Source organism: Varanus komodoensis, unplaced genomic scaffold (genome assembly GCF_004798865.1).
Source record: "Varanus komodoensis strain SLA01 unplaced genomic scaffold, ASM479886v1 scaffold6_2, whole genome shotgun sequence".
Taxonomy (NCBI): Eukaryota; Metazoa; Chordata; class Lepidosauria; order Squamata; family Varanidae; genus Varanus; species Varanus komodoensis.
This window is the reverse complement of record NW_025336346.1, coordinates 19,887,154-19,906,313: the sequence shown is the minus strand read 5'-3', so window position 1 is coordinate 19,906,313 and position 19,160 is coordinate 19,887,154. Positions and strand designations below refer to the sequence as shown.

Here is a 19,160-nt window from a genome sequence, read left to right as displayed (position 1 = left end):
AACATGGTGGTCAGCTGAGTTTGTACAGAAACACAAGTGACAGGCTCCGATGAAGTTGGTATCTGGAGGAACCAAATGACCCACCAGATTTTGAAAGCAGCAGATGCAGGCACATGGCCAGTCTGATGAGCCAACAGCAGACCTATGATGCTGGGTGCCTCTGCTCTAGAATAGCCAATACCTGTGGGGTCTGACATTGCTGGAAGAGAGACACAGATCTGTCTGCAGATGAAGCATCATGTGGGTCACCTTAATTTCATTATGGAAACTTTTTATAGTATCCAGTAAAAGGCTACTGCAGTGCAGTTGAGCTCTGGACCTGAACCCTGGTGACTGGGGATCAGATGCCTCCTCAGTCCTGAATCTCCCCCACGCAAGCTCACCCTTGGGATCATCTCTCTCTCCTCCCCGCCTCCACCCCCAACAAATTCATAAGGCCACTGTGAAGTAAAAGAAAAAAACTGAGGAAAAGAATCCAAGGAAACAGAAAAAGACACAGACTTCTAAGCTTGATTTGCATTCTCATGAACTTTGATGCAAAATGCACGTGGAGAGGATTTTTCAATGCAGCTCCTCCAGTACAGTTGGAGCCAAAGTGGTGTGCCAATGCTTTTCGCAGGGTTGTGCGGGTGAGGGGGGGAGGAGACTGTGTGGCCTTCCAGAGGTTGCTGAACTACACCTTGCACCATGCCTCACCAGTGGCTATGCTGCCAAGGGCTGATGGGAACTCCAGTCCAGTACCCTCTGGAGGGCCACTCCATGTCCAGTCTGCAGCAGGCTCCACTGATGGGGCAGAAGGTCCTCCTCTGGGGTGGGCTCCATGGGGCAGGACTCCTCTCAGCTGAGCCGTGGCGGCAAAAGCTTTCCAGAGGGTGCATTTTCATTGTGCATTTATTGTCTAGCTCTCCTAGATACCACAACATTTAGCACTGATAAAGCATTTTATGGACATTTAGGCTAATGACTTCATCAGCTCCAGAAAGTGAGTATACCAAGTTTCACATTTTTAAAGCCTCCTACTTTGGGTGGCCTTGTGGGAGAGATTCTGAGGGGAATGCTAGCTATAAAATGCCAGATAAAGTGCAGCTGTCAGCCAAGGACAAAATTAGCTAGCTAGGTGAACGGCACTGAACACCACAAAGACAGATACAAGAGACTGCAATGTGTAACAGCCTGCCCTGCAAAGAAGTTCCTAAAGCTGGCATCCAGGCTGGCAACTGAAACGACGGCTGGCAGAGCAAGAGGGAAAAATAATGGCTTGCCCCAGAGGCTCCCACCTTGAAGTAGTGGCAAGGGAAGGCAAGGGAACACACGGATGCATCTTGCCACATTGGATTAGCCAAAATATTATGGCCGTGTCTGCCACATATTAGGATGAAGGTACAGGACCTCTCCACAGAAATAATCCTGATCTTCTACCAAGCCTGGATCTCCCGCAGACAGAAAGATGCTCTGCTCAAACAGCAGTTTAAATTTGAGTCACCGCAGAGCAGTAACTGAAGTTGCCACCATCACCATCACCATCGTTGTCTCAAATCACAGCAAGGTAGAAATACAAAGACAGGCACCCGGATGGGAACCAGTGGCAGCACAGTGGCCCTGTGAGGTGAGTAGCAAAGCCCCCCCCCCCACCCCGCCCCCCAGTGCCCTGCAGGTGTAACACCTGCTGATGGATAATGTTGGGAGGCTCACCCGCTGCAGTCCCACCCCCACCCCCAGGCACAGAAGCGCTGGGAATGTTGGAAGCAGGAGGTGTCCACGGAGGCCAGAGACAAGGATTTCATCTCATCTTCCCAAAGCGGGGAAGGGACGCAGTAGGTCCCAGCACAGGACTTCTGAGGGATGGGCATCAAAACGTGCCTGCCACTGCTCAGGATCTCAGACTGGAGGCAGAGGACTTGGATGCTCCATTTTCACTTTTCCTGAGCTTCTGTCCATTTCAGGAGTGGAACAGAAGGGTCAGGACAGGATGCTTCTCAGTTCCCCAGGAATCATATGAAGGAGCTATCTCACCTCCACCCACAGACTATCCAAACATTCTGCAAAGTATGGCAGGAGGGAAAAAATTAAGCTTCTTCCTTAGCCCATGCAAAGCATCTAACTAAAAAGGAAAACAAAAGAGGAGGATTTTTTGAGCCAAATTATTCAATGGCGTTCCACTCATTTCTTACATGTTTTCAATGGGCCAGTGAAGGGGGCGGACAAGGAAAAAACGTATTGCTCAGGCTATGGCCATGAGTGGGAGAACTAAAATTTCCTTTCCATTTTCACAGTGTTCTTCTGTCAAGTTCTCCATCTTGGTCAGCTGGAGTGGAAAGAATTTGTGATTTTGCCCAGTATATTAAAATGGGGGTGATGGCAGAGACAGACAGATCTTTTACAAGATTACATTAGCTCCAGTGAGTGCCACTCTTTCCACTGTTCACTTTTAGTAATAACTTTTAAAAAATACAAGTACTTAAGACAAACACAAGCATGCTTTCCAAAATTCAACCAGAAACTGCCTTGGTAACACAATGACTCTGAAGGGCAAAACCTGCCTTCACTGTGCCCAACAAAAAATGCCTGCACCGTTTTCATAGTTTTGCTTTATTCATGTTGCAAGTTGCTCTGGCAAGACATTTTTCTCAGCTCCTCTCCTCTTGTCATTGGATCCATTTAGTCTGCTGGCAACAGCATTGCAGAGAAATTCTGCTGAGAACATCTGCTGGAGGAAAATAGGTGCAGGGGAAAGTGATGTCCCACAACCCCCCTTCCTCTACAGTCCCCAGCACCACCTCCCCCCATGTTCCAGAGAGTCCCCAAAACCTCTGTGACAGAATTTCTATGGGTGGGGAGCACGGGAAAAGGGGAGCAGGTGAAGATTCCTCCTCTGTTTAGCACAATCAAAAAACGTAGACCTGGTCAAAAGCCTCTTGCTTCTACATGCAGGAAGCTTATGTTGGATCCAGCCCATTATAAATGGTTACCTCTATGATCTGACCATCCCTCTTAGATACACTGTGTTTATTATTCATTGGAGGACAGTGAAGTATTTGTAAATTTCTTTTGAAAAAAGAAAGCAACTCTCATGCACAACTGCCCAGCAAGATTTCTTCATCATCCGATCTTGGATGGTTCTTCCCCAACTTCTCCCACACTCCAGAAAATTTGGTGGAGAAACCACACAGGGCACCGCAGCATTTTGCAAGCTCACCTCTCCAGGACAGGCGTCACTCACCTTTCTACCCAACTCTTATAGTTGGGGATGTCCTTGGCGTACAGTAGTTTATTGGAGGGAGAGTCTTTCCCTAGCTTGTGCTCAGAAGTTGAGCAGGAGTCCATGAATGTCTGAGCCACCACTGATAGGCAAGCATCAGTAATACTGTTCTTGTGAATGTCGAACACAAATTGAGGGTTCTTAATCACATTCACCCAAAAACGCAGAGGTAGACTACCGAGGAAAAGAAAGGAGAAACATATACTTAGTAACGGTATATACCGCCCCCGACAATAACTTTCAGCAGGTCAGAATCCCACAAATGGGCCAATGCTCTCCAAACCTCCATAGATGGTAACAGTTTGGAACATGATTGATCACTTTTCTGTTCTGTCCTGCCATTCCATCTCAAGACAGAGTGAACTTCCTGTAAGCAGCTTGGTATTTCTCTCCTAATAGAATTAAATTGGCTCCTTTATTAAGGGTACTTGGTGTTTGAACGGCAGCAGTTAATAGCCAAATGTTTGTGTCATGAACTTGTGCTGAACACCTGCAACCAGGCTGTGGCAAGTATTTTTTCATGGCACACAATGGAAAGCAAGATGAGGGCATTTGCCAAAGCCACTCAAGTTGACCTTGGGATTTACCAGTGCAAGTCAGCAATTTCTGCTATTGTCTACTGTTCTTCCAAAATCTTAAGAATTACTGCTAAAATGTCAGCATTCACCAAGCTTCTGAACTTCAATGCTCATCATCTTTAAACACTGGCTGTGCCAGCTAGGGCTAATGGGGGTCGTCAGCTAAAACATCTGGACTGCCAACAAGCTGTCTGCTCTGAAGCTAGAATCCACGTCCCCAGAAGTCAGAAAGCAATAAGGAACAGAACTGCAATAAGGAACAGAACCACTGCTAAAGAAGGGCAGAATTCTGACCTACTCCTAGCAGAATTCAAGTTTCCAGAAGAGCCCGTCAAAATCCATGGTCACGCAGTTTCCATAAGACACTTATTTCCTCATCTTGCATCACACACTCACAGTTTGAAGAGGGACAGTTCAGACAAAGGTATGCCATTGCAATTAAAACTAGGCCTTGGTTTCCAGAGACACATTTGTCTCGAGGTCCAAATGCTTGGCTCCCCCTCATCCGTATCATCTGGGTGCTGGGCATCCACTCGTTTTAATTTCAAGGAGTGATTTCCTGAATTTAACTCTACATGTTGCACCTTTAAAATCAGTACCCTGAAAGCAGCCTGGGCATGAGAATGCCAGATGCGGGAGGGTGGGACTCTTCCCCCACTCCTGCTTTTCCCTCCCAGCACCTTTTCTTTGAATATAGAAAGCAGAGTGATAAATCAGTTCCAAGTGTTTCCATGCTCTCGGATCTCCATTTAAAAATGTTTCTTCTTCTGCCCTGCTAATTACTGACAGTTACTGAACTATACAAAAGCAGTTTGGCTGCCATTTAACAAATGCCAGAGATGAGACTGTATGTTCTTATCCCCAGTAACAGTGAGATGATCTGAGATGTGAAATCAGCAAAGGAGCAGAAGGGAAGAGCACAGAAGGGAAATATGAAGCCCTACGTGAAGCAGGCTCCACACCACGTTGCGCTGCGCTCTGAGCAGGAGAAATCCCTGCGCTTTGGTAGCACAGACAGCAAGACTGAGTTGCGTCAGTATGACAGCAAATGGCACGCCAGCGAGAACAACTTCCCTGCCATGTTCTGAGATAAAGCCTGGAGCATCAACATTTGAATTGGCTATATGCGGTTACATTTGGTTGCTTAGGAGGCCTACGCCCAGGGGGTGCAGGTGGGCAGTGTGCCGAACTCCTCTGAAAACATCCCCCCCCCTTTGTTTTAAGGCACAAAAAACCTGACTGGTTCTGATAGATCTACAGAAATGTCTCATCTAAGAAATGCATACACGAGCCCCCACAAACCTAGCAAACGGTGAAACAGGAGTATATTTAGGTGCTTCAGCTTCCCATCTGACTGAGGCAACGTTGACCATTTGATTGTTTTCTGAAAAAGGGTAGTAGGAACCCAGATCTCCTGCAGGAAGGCTTCTGAAGCCGTTTACTAGTTGGAATGAAGTTGGCTGAATCTTTTCCCTGGCATGAACAGCTTCCTAAGAGTTGTGCCACAATGTTCACCCATAAGCCACAGATCACACAGCATGCTGCTCCCTGGAAAGGGCTCTCTAGAATCCCAGCAGGCATCTTACTTGACTCTGCCTGGAGAGGCCAGGGATTCAAGCGAGAAAGCGTGGGGTCTGCCAATGTGCTACGGCTTCCCCTTACCAATTACTCTTCCAAGTGTGCCTGACGTCATAGTCATTGATCTGGTGCTTATCAGCTTGTTCATCCAAGAAGTCAAACATGTACTTGATGGCCAGAGGCAAGGCACTCCCTCGGTGGGCTGTGCTGAAGATGGTCTCAAACAGGTCATCAACGAACTTCTGCAAGGTCCCCTAGACACACAAAAGGGAAAAATATTTCCTCAGCACTGTTGGATACATCATACATACAAACAGAAAAGCAGAAGAACAGCCAAGCAGGAGAACATCAACTGCTCCCACCACTGCATAAGGCTCCTGTGGACGCACCTCTGGGTGGCTGAAAGCACAGTGGCACACCAGCCACACCTTCTCCATACAGAGGAGAACGTTCTGCCAGGTGTCCCGAGGGTGTGCTGCATCCTGCTCAACATCTGTGAGGTGCAGGGAGATGTGCTGCTGGAGGGGAACCCAGGACTGCCTGGCCCGGGCGCCAAGAATGATGCTGTGGGCAACTCACACCCTGAGTCCCAGCCACGCCCACTGAAGCCAGGCAGGAGGCATGGGAGAGCCATGCAGCGACTTCTCAGTGGATCAGGGAGAGCAGTCCGCGAGCCCCAAGCCTCTGTTTTGCCTGGACGCAAGGCTGCTCCCTGGCAGAGTGGCCTCTCAAGGCTTCTGCTCCTGCAGAGAGAGGCACAGGCAGCAGACGTGACCATGGGGCAGATGCGTTTCCCCCACGGCAGTCCTGCAGGCAGCTCTCAGTGCCCTCAGCACATTGCTGCACACGAGTGACGGCACGCAGATGTGCAGGAAGATTTTGCAATGCTGTGGGCAGGAAGTGCCAGGCCTGTACCCAGTGGCTGGATGCATGCGAAGCAAGGGGAAGAATGCCCCCCTAAGAGTGAGGGGTGCTTAAACCTAGGCACAACTTCTGGGCCACAGAGCTTGCACACCAGTAGGAGGCTTTCATCAGCCCGTTTGTGGTCTGATATGTGCTATTTTCTGCCTGAATAAATCCTTTACATAATCAGAGTCCCTCTGATGCTGCTGAAATAAAGATATGTTTTGCTACAGATCGGTCTTTCATGTGGGGAGGGTCTGGTGTGGGGTGGGGAGGGTGTGTGCTTGTGTGCATACGAACTGTGGTTATGTCTCCAGGTATGGTGGGGGACACAAAAGTAAAGCCCACCCACAAACATGCTTTCTGTGGGATTGAATACGCTGGGGGAACAGCTAAATGATGTGTTTGCAGTTGCTGAGCAAAGTCAAGCCTCAGTAGCGAGGGAAGGGTGGGGGGTAGGAAGGGATGTGGGTGAAGATGCTTCAACGTGGAAAAGGATCACTGCTGAAAAATGCACTTTCCACGTATTAATGGACAGGCGGAGGAAAAAGAAAGGAGGGGTGACAGAAAACATGCTCAGGGAACTGTGCAGACCAATGAAGAAGAGGCAGCTGGTGCTGGCAGGACGCAATGCACCTTGGGACTGAATGTCAGGTGTGATGGCTGATGGGATACATGCCACCAATGGGGGAGCTGAACAGGAAGGAAGGAAAGAAGGAGTGCTAACACAGAGACCACTGTTGGGCAGATCATGGCAAAAACCAATGAACTGTGGCAGCCATGCAGGGCGACTTGCTGTGACATGTGAACACGCCCTATTAGTATATTTATATCCCATTATGGAACTGGAGGACACTGCGTGTGTTTTCTAGGTAGAAACCCACCTAGAACTACTGTGTAAGAATAATGTATCGTAAAAGGCTGATTCACACAGTAGACCACAGAGAATGCAACACCCTGGCATGTGTGCTGGGTCTGAGTTCAGGGCACCCCACAAACAACCACAACGATGCTTCAGCAGTAGCAGAGAGTCATAAGAAGTAACCTTTTCACCACAAAAGGAGGCCCATCCTTGTTGCATTCACCCATTTAAGCCAATTTCATGGGCTATGCCAGCCATATACAAGTCTTCAATTTAACAGTTCATACATGTGGGTGAAATTATAATTTTACAAGCATGGAAAGAAGAAAAGAAAAGAATCTCAGTCTTTAGAGATGTCTAGTTCTGTGTTGGTGTTAAACCACAAGATCATTCTTTTTCAGATGACTTCCATGCTTGGCTTGCTGAAGAGTGTGAATTCTTGCTAAGAAAGATAAACGCATCCTGCTGTCATTTGTCATTCCATACAGAATATGGCTGCTGAAGTATGAAATGCATTGAAATATGAAGCTGGAAGACTGGTATAAAACGGATGGTAGGTGGGCAGAGACTGAGCAGGATCGGGTTAACCAAGCTGAAGGCCACTTAATATTGCTAACAAAGTTGCCAAGTACTTTTCTTTTGTTAGGGAGAAATGTCTGATTCCACTGAATAGTTGACCTTTCCAAGGGCCAACAAGTCCCTGAAAGAGAGATACCGGCCCCTCCCCTAACTCTCAGCCAAGGGTGAGGTAATCCAAATGCCCCGTGAGAAGAGGGACTGCAGTTTGAATGAGAAAGAGGAAGGGACAGGGGCGAATTTAGGCTCTGTAAGTGTCCAGGGGTACTGCCTGTCTCCCAAGAGATCTGATACGGAGCCAGTTGAGTATGACTGTCTGATGAAGTGTCCAAGTGGTGCCTCCACCTATGCTCAGGCTGTACACTGTGAATAAACAAACACTACACAATAAGCCTTGAGCGACCTCTTTCCAAAGGAAACCAAATCTGGGTAAACAGCACTTTGCACCATTTGTCTGAATATACCAGGTTTGTGCTAAAATGGTACTGAACTGAGCAAAGACATCGTAGCAGCCAACCTCCAATGAGAGAATTAATAGCTCTGGCAAATTACTGCAATTTATTATTGGGTTTGGATATAAAGTAAGTGAGAGATTCAGCCATGCCACTTGCATACCATTTCCTGCAATTAATGGGGGGATTTTCAGGCTTCCATATCCTGACAATGTTATTTGTGTTTGTTGCTGTATAAATCACATATTGACCATTTGATTTACATCAGATACTTATGCAGCAATTGCACAATAGGAGTAGCTCAGGATTTGTGTCCTAAGCCACTGGACTTTTACTGTTCCCTTGCCTCGGCTTTTGCTGATGCAGAGTAGGGTTAAATGAGGGCATCTATCAAGCGAGTGAACAATGAGCACAAGGGAAATCAGAGATTGCAGTAACCAGAGGCTGGGGTTCTGTTTTGCTTTATCAACAGCTCAGATGCAAAACCAGTCCTCGCTGCTGTTTCTGGACCAGATGTGAATGGAAACATAAGCACTTAGTAGGTGAAGAGGTGAAAAGAAGGAAGCTAGGATGCTCAACATATCCCGGAAGGCAGAAGGACCTGAGTCCATGCCATCATCAGGGTGAGTGAAGCTCCCAGGCCACACAAACTGCTTCCTAGCAGTGAGCTAGGAAAGCCTTCTGGACCAGGCATTTTTAGAGAATGACTTGTTGCCACAGAAAGAGCACGGGGAACCTGGGCCATCCAGATGTTGTTGGATTCCCTCTCCCATAAGGCCTAGTCAGTGGTGAAGGACACTGGAAACTCTAGTCTAACCATATCTGGAGGACCATCCGTGCCTCAGTCTTGCCACGAAAGGTCAGGACAAACCCAGGAATTTATAGCTTCAGAGTTTTCCTTTTTTATCATTCTCTAAAGTGGTGTTGAGCTGACTGAAGGACACAGAACATCCCAACAAGGCATAATATGCTATCTCTGTATGCTCCCTGCTGATTTATGAAAGCAAGAGCAGACCGGACAGAAGGCTGACAACATAATGTGATGAAAAATCCCCAAATTTTCCAGGTCCTGGCAATCTGTGCTCCTACCTAACCCTCAGCATATTATGAGATGATTTCCTGTTTTACCTTGGTTGCAAGCAGGCGAGTCAAGTAGATTTCTGAGACCATCTTGCTGCCACGATCCCCTTCTCGCTGGTCCATGTGGTCATGATTCTTCACCAGGTGCCACAGCTTGGTGCCACTCTCCAGATCAGGCGTGATCATGGGGGTCCGGGAACGGAGGCTGTCGGGGCTGCTGGCTGTCCGGAGCATACTCTCTGTGAGGAAACCACATGCAATGGGAACCGCCTCGCCCTCCTCCGCTGACTCTCAGCCTCAGCTGTCCTCCCTCCACCTCACTTAAGCTTGCGCCATGGCTTGTCGCGCCACTGAGAGGGAGTACATGACCTGTGTGGGGCTGCCCTTTCGAATCTGTCGACAGAATTGTATTCGCTGGGTGGCTTTATGTAAGAGCAAGGGGCTCACTGGACCTTTTGTAACCAAAAGAGCTGCAGGCAAGAGTTGTCATGATCTAAGGAAGGTTCCTGCCTTGGCAGGGGTCCACGCCAATCCCCAAGAGCCAGGGTGCACTTCCCTTTATATGAAGGGGATACATATGCCCCCAGACAAGACTGCATGCGCCATACCGGCCATGTTCTTCCAAACACCGCGTGCATGCCTGTATTTGATTTCAACCCAATGTGCCATTCATGCCAAAGTCTTTCAGTCACACACACAAAATGTTCTCTGCTATGCATCCCTGGCTTGCTTTCACTCCTTGCCTTTCACTTTTAAATGGTACAAGGAAAGGGAACTTATTTTCCAAACAAAATACATCTTGAGCTTTTGCCCATCTCCAGTGCCTGCAAAACCTGACAATCCTTGGAGCATGCTGAAAGCAAAGGCAATATTACAAGATGGAAAGCTGTTTTCTAAAAATGACATTATTTTTATAATATTCCTAATATTTCTAACAAAATATGTGAAGAACCAGTATCTTAACATTCTTCTCATGTAAATGCTTACATTTTCTCAGCAAAGTAATAATATTAAGGTGTTTACAGCTACTGTCCTTCAATAAATATATTTATCTTCGTCACCTAGCAAAGAGCTTTATTCTGCCAGAGGCTTTAAGTAATGGACAACAATGGAAAAAATACACATTTTGCAAATATAAGTAAACAGGGTAAAACAAATTACCAGGCACAGGGAAGACAGAGAATTGGGAATACAATTCCTAAGGTGGCCCAGATGGTAGGACTGTGTAAGCAGCACTGAAATAGAATTCAGGGGCTTTTTGATGCAAGATGGATGCCTGAGAGAGCCGTCCTGCATTAAAAGGGGCTTGACTCAAAAAGCCGCACTGGCTGCGCACTGCTCTGCCTTTGCTTACTCAGGAGAGCTGCATTTCTTAATCCTAGAATGGTCATGAATTTCAGGCAGTAAGCAAGCAAGGGTGTTTTTTCACTTACTCACCATATCTGCTGAGTGACTTGGTGAAAGTGGAGGAGTTGGAAATGTTGTAGGCTGAATTCTGTTTGGGCACCAGTGCCACGGAGGAACCATCTGTCACCTATGGGGAATATTCCCGACATTAAGACCGAAGATGCTTTTCCACGTCAGAACCCCTGCACCTCTCATCCCAGCAATGCTGATGGCCAAACCGACACAAGCCCTTAATTTTTACTGCCTGGTCAGTGGGTTCCCAGAGCCCTACGGAAACCTGGCAAGATGGACCACGCTCTGGCTTAGTGGGGACACACAAGCTCAAGAGGCCTGAGTAAGGTGTCAAGTCAACATATCCATTCTCCTCCATCAAGAAAGAACCACTCTCAGGTAAAGATTTGCCTTCCTCAAAGTCTCGCCCAACAGTAATCTGTTTGTTCTTCCCTTGTGACTGCTTTTAAAGCTATCCTGCTTTGTCTGGAATGACTGCTGGATTGTGCATGTATGTGCTGGGTGTTACACTCCTGAGGCATTTTCATTCCAATTTTCTGGCAGAGGTCAGATCCAAAGTAAAACTGAGTACACAGCTGGCAGGTGGATTCCTTCAGACCTCACCAAGAAGAGGGGCAATTCTCTATTTTCTTGTTGCAATGAGGGAAAGCACAAATTGGGTCTTTACATGGCTAATGCCTTCTCACTTATTTTCAGGCAGGCATTCTGGAGAAAGGTGTATGTGGCTACACTCTGCTCAGCCCCACCTATTATGAAGGAAATCCTCATTTTCCACAGTGAATTAATGCCCCTTTTCACACATTTCCCTTGCTTTTAAAAACACAGCTTAGGGAAGCAGTGCCCTCGTCGGGGCACCACTGGCGGGAATCCTCTCTTGGCTTCTCCTACCCTGTCCTCCTGCAGGTGTCTTCAAAGCAGGTGTCTGAATGCAGGGAAAGGATGCAAGGCTTACACAGGAAGCCACATTGGGCCAGGCAATACTGAGATCTAAAGCAACTAAACTGATGACAAGCATCTGGTGACAGTCACTCCACCCCCAAAAGGCTGAAAATGAATAGGGGAAGCAGGAGAACACCACTTAAATCCTCTTTGAGGGAGCAGCATGTGGCTTCATCCTTCTGCCCAACACCAGCAGCAGGAAGACGAGCTGTGGCTGAATCTTAGTGGCCCACAACTCAACTTAGGAGTCAGACCCTTCCAAAAGTCTGAGCCAGCCCTTTGGATGTCAAGAAGTCCCCTGCCCAGAAAGGATCAGGGCACATCCTGGAGTCCACATCCTTTCCCTGCAGTTTGTTCTGCATTAATCTTTCCCCTCGGTTCTGTATATACAACTAATGCCATTTAGAATCACACCCATTCATCAGCTTCCACTAAAACTGTAGGAGAAACTCACAACTGCCCTTTTTGTGACTTACAGAAGTACAATTAAAGTGTGTTAATAGATCATTAATCTACATTAAGTGAATTCCAGTATGCACACAGAGTGTATAATAGATGTCTCACATTATTCGATGCAAGAATGGCTCTAAATTCTTAAGTTTATTAAACTTGGGCTGCTTGGAAGTGGCTCCTCTCCTTAACGACCAAGATGTTAATCAGGTCTCTTGAGCTGCCTGCCATCACTGTGGGAGGTCGCAACCCACCCTGTCAGACCGTCCAGTTATAGCAAGGCCAGATATGAACTGCACAAAAAGAGCAACCAGGCATGCAGGAAGCTGCCCTGCTCTAAGTCAGATCCTGGTCCATCTCGTCAGCCACTGCAGGAACTGACTGGCAACAGTTCTCCAGAGTTTCAGGCAGGACTTTTCCACCCAACATGGAGATGCCAGGGGACTTTCAAGTTCCCACTGCGATTGCCCCTCTGCCACTGAGCCACAGCCCTGCCCTCAGATGCCCTTGATTGGGTGGGTCCCTTCTTGCCCTTCCAGTCCAAAATAATGATAAACGGAGTAGTTTTGAGAGAGGAAGAGGGCAATGAAGCCTGATCCTTGCTCACTTGTGATCAGATTTCTTAGCATCCAATAGACAGCTTACCTTTACTTGTGTCTTTTCCCAGTCATGACAACTAGAAGATTTCTTTTTATTTTAAAGGAAGGCCAAAGTTTCCAGCTTGGTGCCTGTCAGTCTCTTGCACAAACTTGAATATATTCAGCCTGGACCTACCCTGGCCTAGTGCCCCCCGCAGTCCTGGCCCACGGCAACAGGAACATGGATGACAGAGACTGCCTGCAATGCCCGTCTCATCACTTGGGAAACATCTAAGCAAAGTGAACCTTACTCTAAGACACCTGCTTTCTTCCGCCATATCTCTATGACTAAACCCAGTGGACAACCACACCTGGTAATGGGCTAGAGTGTTGAGTCTTTTCCAGTCATTGTCGATCTTTGTGGTTACATCTTCATCTTGCAGTATTATCCGAGCCATCCTGCCCTGCCGCCACTCTGCACCGATGGAAGAGAAGGGCATGGGGTCACTGGGGATCATGCTCACTTTGGACAGATCACAGAACGAAAGGCATGGAGAGCATGTGAATGAGGTGTGGCACACACAGCTTTAAAAAGCCACACCCCACTTTCAACCCCCAAGCACCTTGCAAGCTGCCATGCCTAGCAGTAACTATGTTGGGGAAATCAGCCGCACATTTGGAATTGGCACTGTTGACCTGCCTGCTTCTTTCCGGGCTCCACTTGGAATAGTGAGGCATTACCCTCCCTGGGTGGTACTGGCCATTTCCTCAGCCCAGTCCAGTGAATCTTGAAGGACCAGAAATAGCCTCCAGCTCACACCCCATCTTCTATTTCTACTTCTTGTAAGCCCTCCCCCTCCCTGCCCTGTTTTTAAAGAGCACTCAGCACCATTGTCTCAGCCAACAGGGCTATGAAATGTTATTTCCTGCATTTTAGGTTCAATACTCTGTTCAGGTTATTAATAGAAAACTTTAATAAGAGGTTATTGCTCTCCTCATCTCTCAAGGTGTTACAAACGGAATCATAACAAAACGCAGAATGTAAAAGACTAAATATATAACCCAGCACTGAATACTGAATACCTCCTACATCCCACAATGATGTGATCAATGCTGAACTAGCATCAGCAAGAGCACACTAAGACGACCTCCTCCTGCGGCAGCCTGAAGGTTGGCCTTGCTCATACGGATATCATACGATAGTAGCACACTTATTCATTTAAACCAGGGGCAAGCAGCGTACAGCCCACGGGCCTCTGCAACTCCCCACTACATGGCCACTCCCTGGAATCTGTGGGTATCTCCCCTAAAACACCTTTGACTTGAAAACAAGATGGCATTCATTGTGGCTTCGGAGCTTCCAAAATGCAAATACCAGTTTGAAAACATGCCAATGTTTACCATTTTGGCAGTCCAGGGCTCCATATGCCATTTTGTTTTATTTGTATTTCCTTTCCTTTGATTTTTTAAAAATAATTTTTACCTTAAAATAATTTTAAAATTTAAATTTCCATTTCACCAGATGCAGGGGGTGGTCCAGATGAGGGCCAGGTAAGTAAAAATGGCCCCTGGAGCTTCCAAAGTTGTCTACCCCTGGTTTAAACCGAGGCTTGCCTCGCTCAGGTCTAATTCATGAGGGCTCCTGAGGTTATTCAGTAGTATGAAGCCATCAACAGGGACTAAACATTCTGGAAATGGTCTATTTAACCGGTAGGTAAGAACATATCCACAGGTGCAGAAATTTATCTGCTACACTCACCAAGTAACAAATAACCAAGAGTCTTGTGGTACCTTAAAGATTAACAGAGTTCTCTGGGAGGATACGAGTCTTCATGTTTTTGCTTGAACAAATTAACACAGGTACCTCTTTGACAAGCACAAAAGTAATTATGACCTGGTTGCATGAATCATTAGCCTTCTTACATGAAGTTTGTTCTGCACTGACCATACAGGAAACAACTGCATTCTGCAGCTTACCCAGATCCATGTCTCCTGCTTTGGGTCTCTGCGAGTATGGTACTCCTTTGTACACAGCATCCAGAAGTTTTTCCTTTACTTGTGTGATGGTGTCACAGTTTAAGACTTTGACTGGGATCTCAGGAGCATTTTCATTCTCAGGGTTCACGCAATTCAGTGTCTATACAAAAGAAAGGCGGTGCAGGGAAGAGAATAGAGAAATGAAAGAACTGCCATCAACTGCCATAAAAATAGCATAATGCCACCTTCAATTATTAGAAGAAAACACTGGGAATTCAAGTTCAGTGGAATTTTTCCATCCCAGTAATGCCTTTCCTGCTAAGAAAGAGGAGGCAGAAGGGAGGAGGCAAGAAAAGCCATGAGGGATCAGGCCAAGGGTGCATCTGGTCCAGCATTCTGCTCACGGAGTGGCCAGTTTCTCCCCAGTCAGCTTCATAGGATGACCCCAGGTTCTATTTTATGAGAGGGGCAAGAAATGTCTCTGTTTCCAGCACATACAAGTATATGTACCTGTTAGGTCTCTCCTCATTTGCCCTTTCCCCTAAATAATGCAGTCCAAGATGTTACCTTGCTTATAAGGGAAATTCTAATCTTTCTAAACACTCTTAGCATAGAGTTCAACAATGGGTTTGGTCATTACTTTGCCAAATATTGTGGTCAGCCAGCCAGATATTGTGGTAAGTTCACAAGGCAAAATGTGATGCCATGTCCTTTTTGTGCTCCTAGCAATCCAAAGCACATACACTACCTCTGAATATCGAGCATCTGTTTTTTGTCACCAGTATCACCAGGCTACCATGTTCCTGAGCAGTTAATCCCAAGAGGTAGAACACAGTCTAATGGAGAAAGTCCTCCTGCTATTAATAGTATGAACAGAAAAATTAAGCCATGGAAGGTAAGTGTATGTGTCTATCTTTCAAAGTCAAAATTCTTGTTTTTATATACTTCTGAGGATCCCAAGTATATGAATAGAGGGCTGTTACATTGAAAAGCATGTTAATTGGTCTTAACTTTCTCACCTCTCTTCTTATGTAATTTCTTTCTCTCCTCTCGCTCCAATCCTGTTAAATGCCTACACAAAGCGAGGTCTTTAAGGCTCCTACTTACTAACCAGCATTTTGTAGTCAATTTGTTGACGGATGAGCTTGTCTTCACTTAAGGAGTAGCGGGCCTCTCCAGTGATGGCATCAATGGGTCCCTTTTCCATCTGCTGTTTGATGGCACAGTACAACATGAACAAAGGTTCACCTGCACACTCCTAAAGAGGAAGGAGGAGAAAAAGGAGAGGGACATCAGAGACGATGCGCAGCCTGCTATGCAAAACCTTGTGATACCCAGAACAATCAGGAAGGGTGAGCATACTTATTCCATACCAAATGTGCATCAGAGGCTGATTTTATTCAGCTTTATTTCCATGCTGCAATAATAAAGTCCACTCTGGAAAGCATTTGCTGGCTGAGAAGGGCATTGTTTAAATGGATTGGCAGAAGTTACCATTGTTTGAATATGCCAAAGGTTCGACCAATGTTTGTGTTCTGTATTGTCTTCAGAAGTTGCTTGGCTTGCTTTGATACGGGATCTCATACACAGCCATTCCTTGGATATTTATCCTAGTCTCCTCATAAAAACCTCCCTTTGCAAAAAGTAAGCTTAAGTGAATGGTTTCCGCTGGCCTTTTTTATATGCCACAGTATTTTCAGAATATGTGCTATTTATTAATGACAAGGTGTATTTTAGGAACAAGGCAGCAAAATAATAATGTGTGAACTGGATAAATACAAGACTTTCTCAGAAGATCACTGAGCTATGGGGATTTTAGGATGGATGAACTGAACACATCATAATGTGTAATTTGCTCACCAGGTTATGAATCCAATGTTTCAGATCAGAAGGAAGTTCTCTGTTATTATGAGATTTCAGTGTAATAACAATTTTTAATTTACAGTAATATTGGGTGGTCTAAGGTATTTTACACTTTGTTTTAATTTAAAAAAAATTCTGTAAAGAGCCTGAATCATCACATTATTTCTGAGGATGTATATTCTACCTATTCCAAGGTTTTTAAAGTGTTACAGCTCCTGGTAACATTTTTGGGTGATTACATATCGCAATATACAGGAACAATTTATTTTGAAAGTACACTACCCTTCCTAGCCTATTGGAGAGGCACTTAGCTTTAAAGACGCTTTTGAATAGAAAGAAGAACATGGTTAAAAAGCCTTCTAACTTTTATTACTGTAAGTTTATTAAGGAAAAAACCCCTCCCTCTGAACCTTGAAGAACACACAAGGCAAGTACTGAAAATACACTCTATCTTGACCTGAATTATAAAAATGTTTATTGAATCAATAATACAGTCAATAATTCAAACTGATTGAAAGGCTAAGCCCAAGTGAGCATAGGAACAAAAAGCCAGTGTATAGTGACATCAAAGGAGAGCTTTCACTAAGCAATCTCACAAATGGACTTTCACTAGTTATCTGAAATGAGAATATGATTTGCCACAAGTATTCAATTGAATTCTGAGCGTTCTTTCTTACAATTACTGGATTGGACCAATGGGCCATATAGCCTGACATCCATCTCTTACGACGGCCAAGACCACCTTCCTCAGAAAAGGCTACAATTCATTTCCTATTGTTCACACTCTGCACTTCAAGCAATATAAAGGTTTGAGACAAGCTGTACATAAATATGCAGTACATGATATTTTAGTTAGAGACTGCTCCTGAATTTTAGCTCTGTGAATTTCTCTTAGCCTTTTAAAGAAGGAATTAAGTCACAACTACCAGGTTCTACAACTTTCCATAGCCATAAGGATAATGGTCTCCTCATTAAATGCAGATAATAAATATTTCTGGTTCTTTCCTCTACATGTGTTGCCTGATAATTTTTCCATTGCTTCATACTGCAGTGTCTCTACTGCTAAAGGAAACAAATCAACTCATGCCATTATTGTGCCACCTTGTCATCTCACCTACACTCAGTCTTTCTGGAACAACAAGAAAAGTGCTCAGATCTCAGTTATGAAGATGTAGTGATGTGTAAGCATACATGTAAAGATGAAAGGAAAAACTTAGCAGCAGAGCAGCAAAAAAGGGGGGCTGCAATCAAATCCCAGTCCAAGGAGTAACATTCTATGCAGCTGTCTATCATAAACCTGGATCGTATGTGAGATGCAGAAGCAGGAAATAAGGCATGGAAATTAATAGGATGAGAATGTCTTTCATTTCTGAAGGAAAGCAAAGGGATTAACAGAAGGCATCACTCAGAAAACTGTTATCAGAGGAAAGCAATGTTGACTTCAACAGTGTTTGATCAGAACTGCAGTGCTGTTAATCCACAGCTGGTTCCGAAGGTTGCAATATTACCTTGTGCTGCCCTTATCCCCAACTAGAGTGGAAATGAAAATGAGAAAGGCAAGAGCTAAAATCTCAAGTGACTTCCATCCTGCCACCTCTTTCCCTGCTGGCCACCATCGCAACAAACTACTTTGGTGCAAAATGTGCCTGCTCTCTCTGTCACCATATGTTGTTAGCATCTCGTTAGCATCTGCAGTAATTAAAGAGACAGCTGCTAACGAGCAGGAACAGGCATACATCATCCCTAGACCTTCCGACAACACGCCTGTCTTTGAAATTATGTTTCATTTGCAAACTTGGCTTCATTAAGTCTGCTTGGGAAAAGAGAGAGAAGGAGAGAGAGAGAGAACCAATGTGGGTGCTACGCTGTTTATTAATAACTGTCTTGTCTCCTCATAATGCACAAGCCAAATGATGACCGTACGTCAACAGGCACATGTGGCAATTACACTCCAGCCAGCAAATATTCTCCCGCTTCAGTCTTCCCCTCCCTCCTTCCAGGTGAGGCCAAAAAGGAAAAGTCTTTTCCAAGGAGGTTTTTCATTGTTTATAAAAGCTGGCTACAAACTGTTCAGCCATGCAGAAGCAACACAGGCAGAGAATAGATTGAAGATGGCTCCTTGGTCACATCTCGTTTGTCTGATGCATCCTCCCCGTGTGCTGTTTCCCACCACTCTCTGTCAGCTGAGGGGGCCTGTTCTACCTCTGGGCTGAGGGGTCTGCTTAGAGGCACTCAAGTGAGTGCTGGGATTGCTTTTTCACCTTGGAGGATTAACCCATTTCAGTTCAACAGGTATTACACCTCATATAATGGACAACAAGCACACAGTCTGATGTTGGGCAAATATGACTTCATGTTTTCTAACTGCTCCTGAGCTTTCTGACTCTCAGCTGCAGGGCTGTGTCTGACCAAGTGCCATCACCATGCAATAGAAGAAGACGACATTTCTATAAGAATGAGTAAGTTTGGTATCTGTTGGAATGGGAAGTGGAAGGATTCAGTGAAGATCTGCTGAAGGGCAGATTGCTACACCCACACAAAAGCGCAATGGCACACCCATACCGTTGGGTGTATCAGGCCGCTGGCTCTACCCTAGCAAAGGCAGCGATGAGCCCAGAAGTTGAACATTATGCTATAATGGGTTTG

General features: G+C 45.7%; 1 protein-coding gene across 4 annotated transcripts in view; it reads right to left on the bottom strand.

The window, feature by feature from the left end:
* Positions 1-19,160, bottom strand: part of PLXNA1 (plexin A1) — a 342,839-nt gene that overhangs the window by 23,980 nt on the left and 299,699 nt on the right. For 3 of the 4 annotated variants that reach the window (XM_044451657.1, XM_044451658.1, XM_044451660.1), the window contains 7 exons: positions 15,763-15,909; positions 14,652-14,811; positions 13,046-13,149; positions 10,726-10,822; positions 9,337-9,527; positions 5,500-5,669; positions 3,221-3,433 (listed from right to left, as the gene is read on the bottom strand). In XM_044451657.1, the coding sequence (XP_044307592.1) occupies positions 3,221-3,433; positions 5,500-5,669; positions 9,337-9,527; positions 10,726-10,822; positions 13,046-13,149; positions 14,652-14,811; positions 15,763-15,909 (1,082 nt within the window). The remainder of the gene's footprint in view (positions 1-3,220; positions 3,434-5,499; positions 5,670-9,336; positions 9,528-10,725; positions 10,823-13,045; positions 13,150-14,651; positions 14,812-15,762; positions 15,910-19,160) is intronic. The other variant, XM_044451659.1, reaches the window with a different exon arrangement.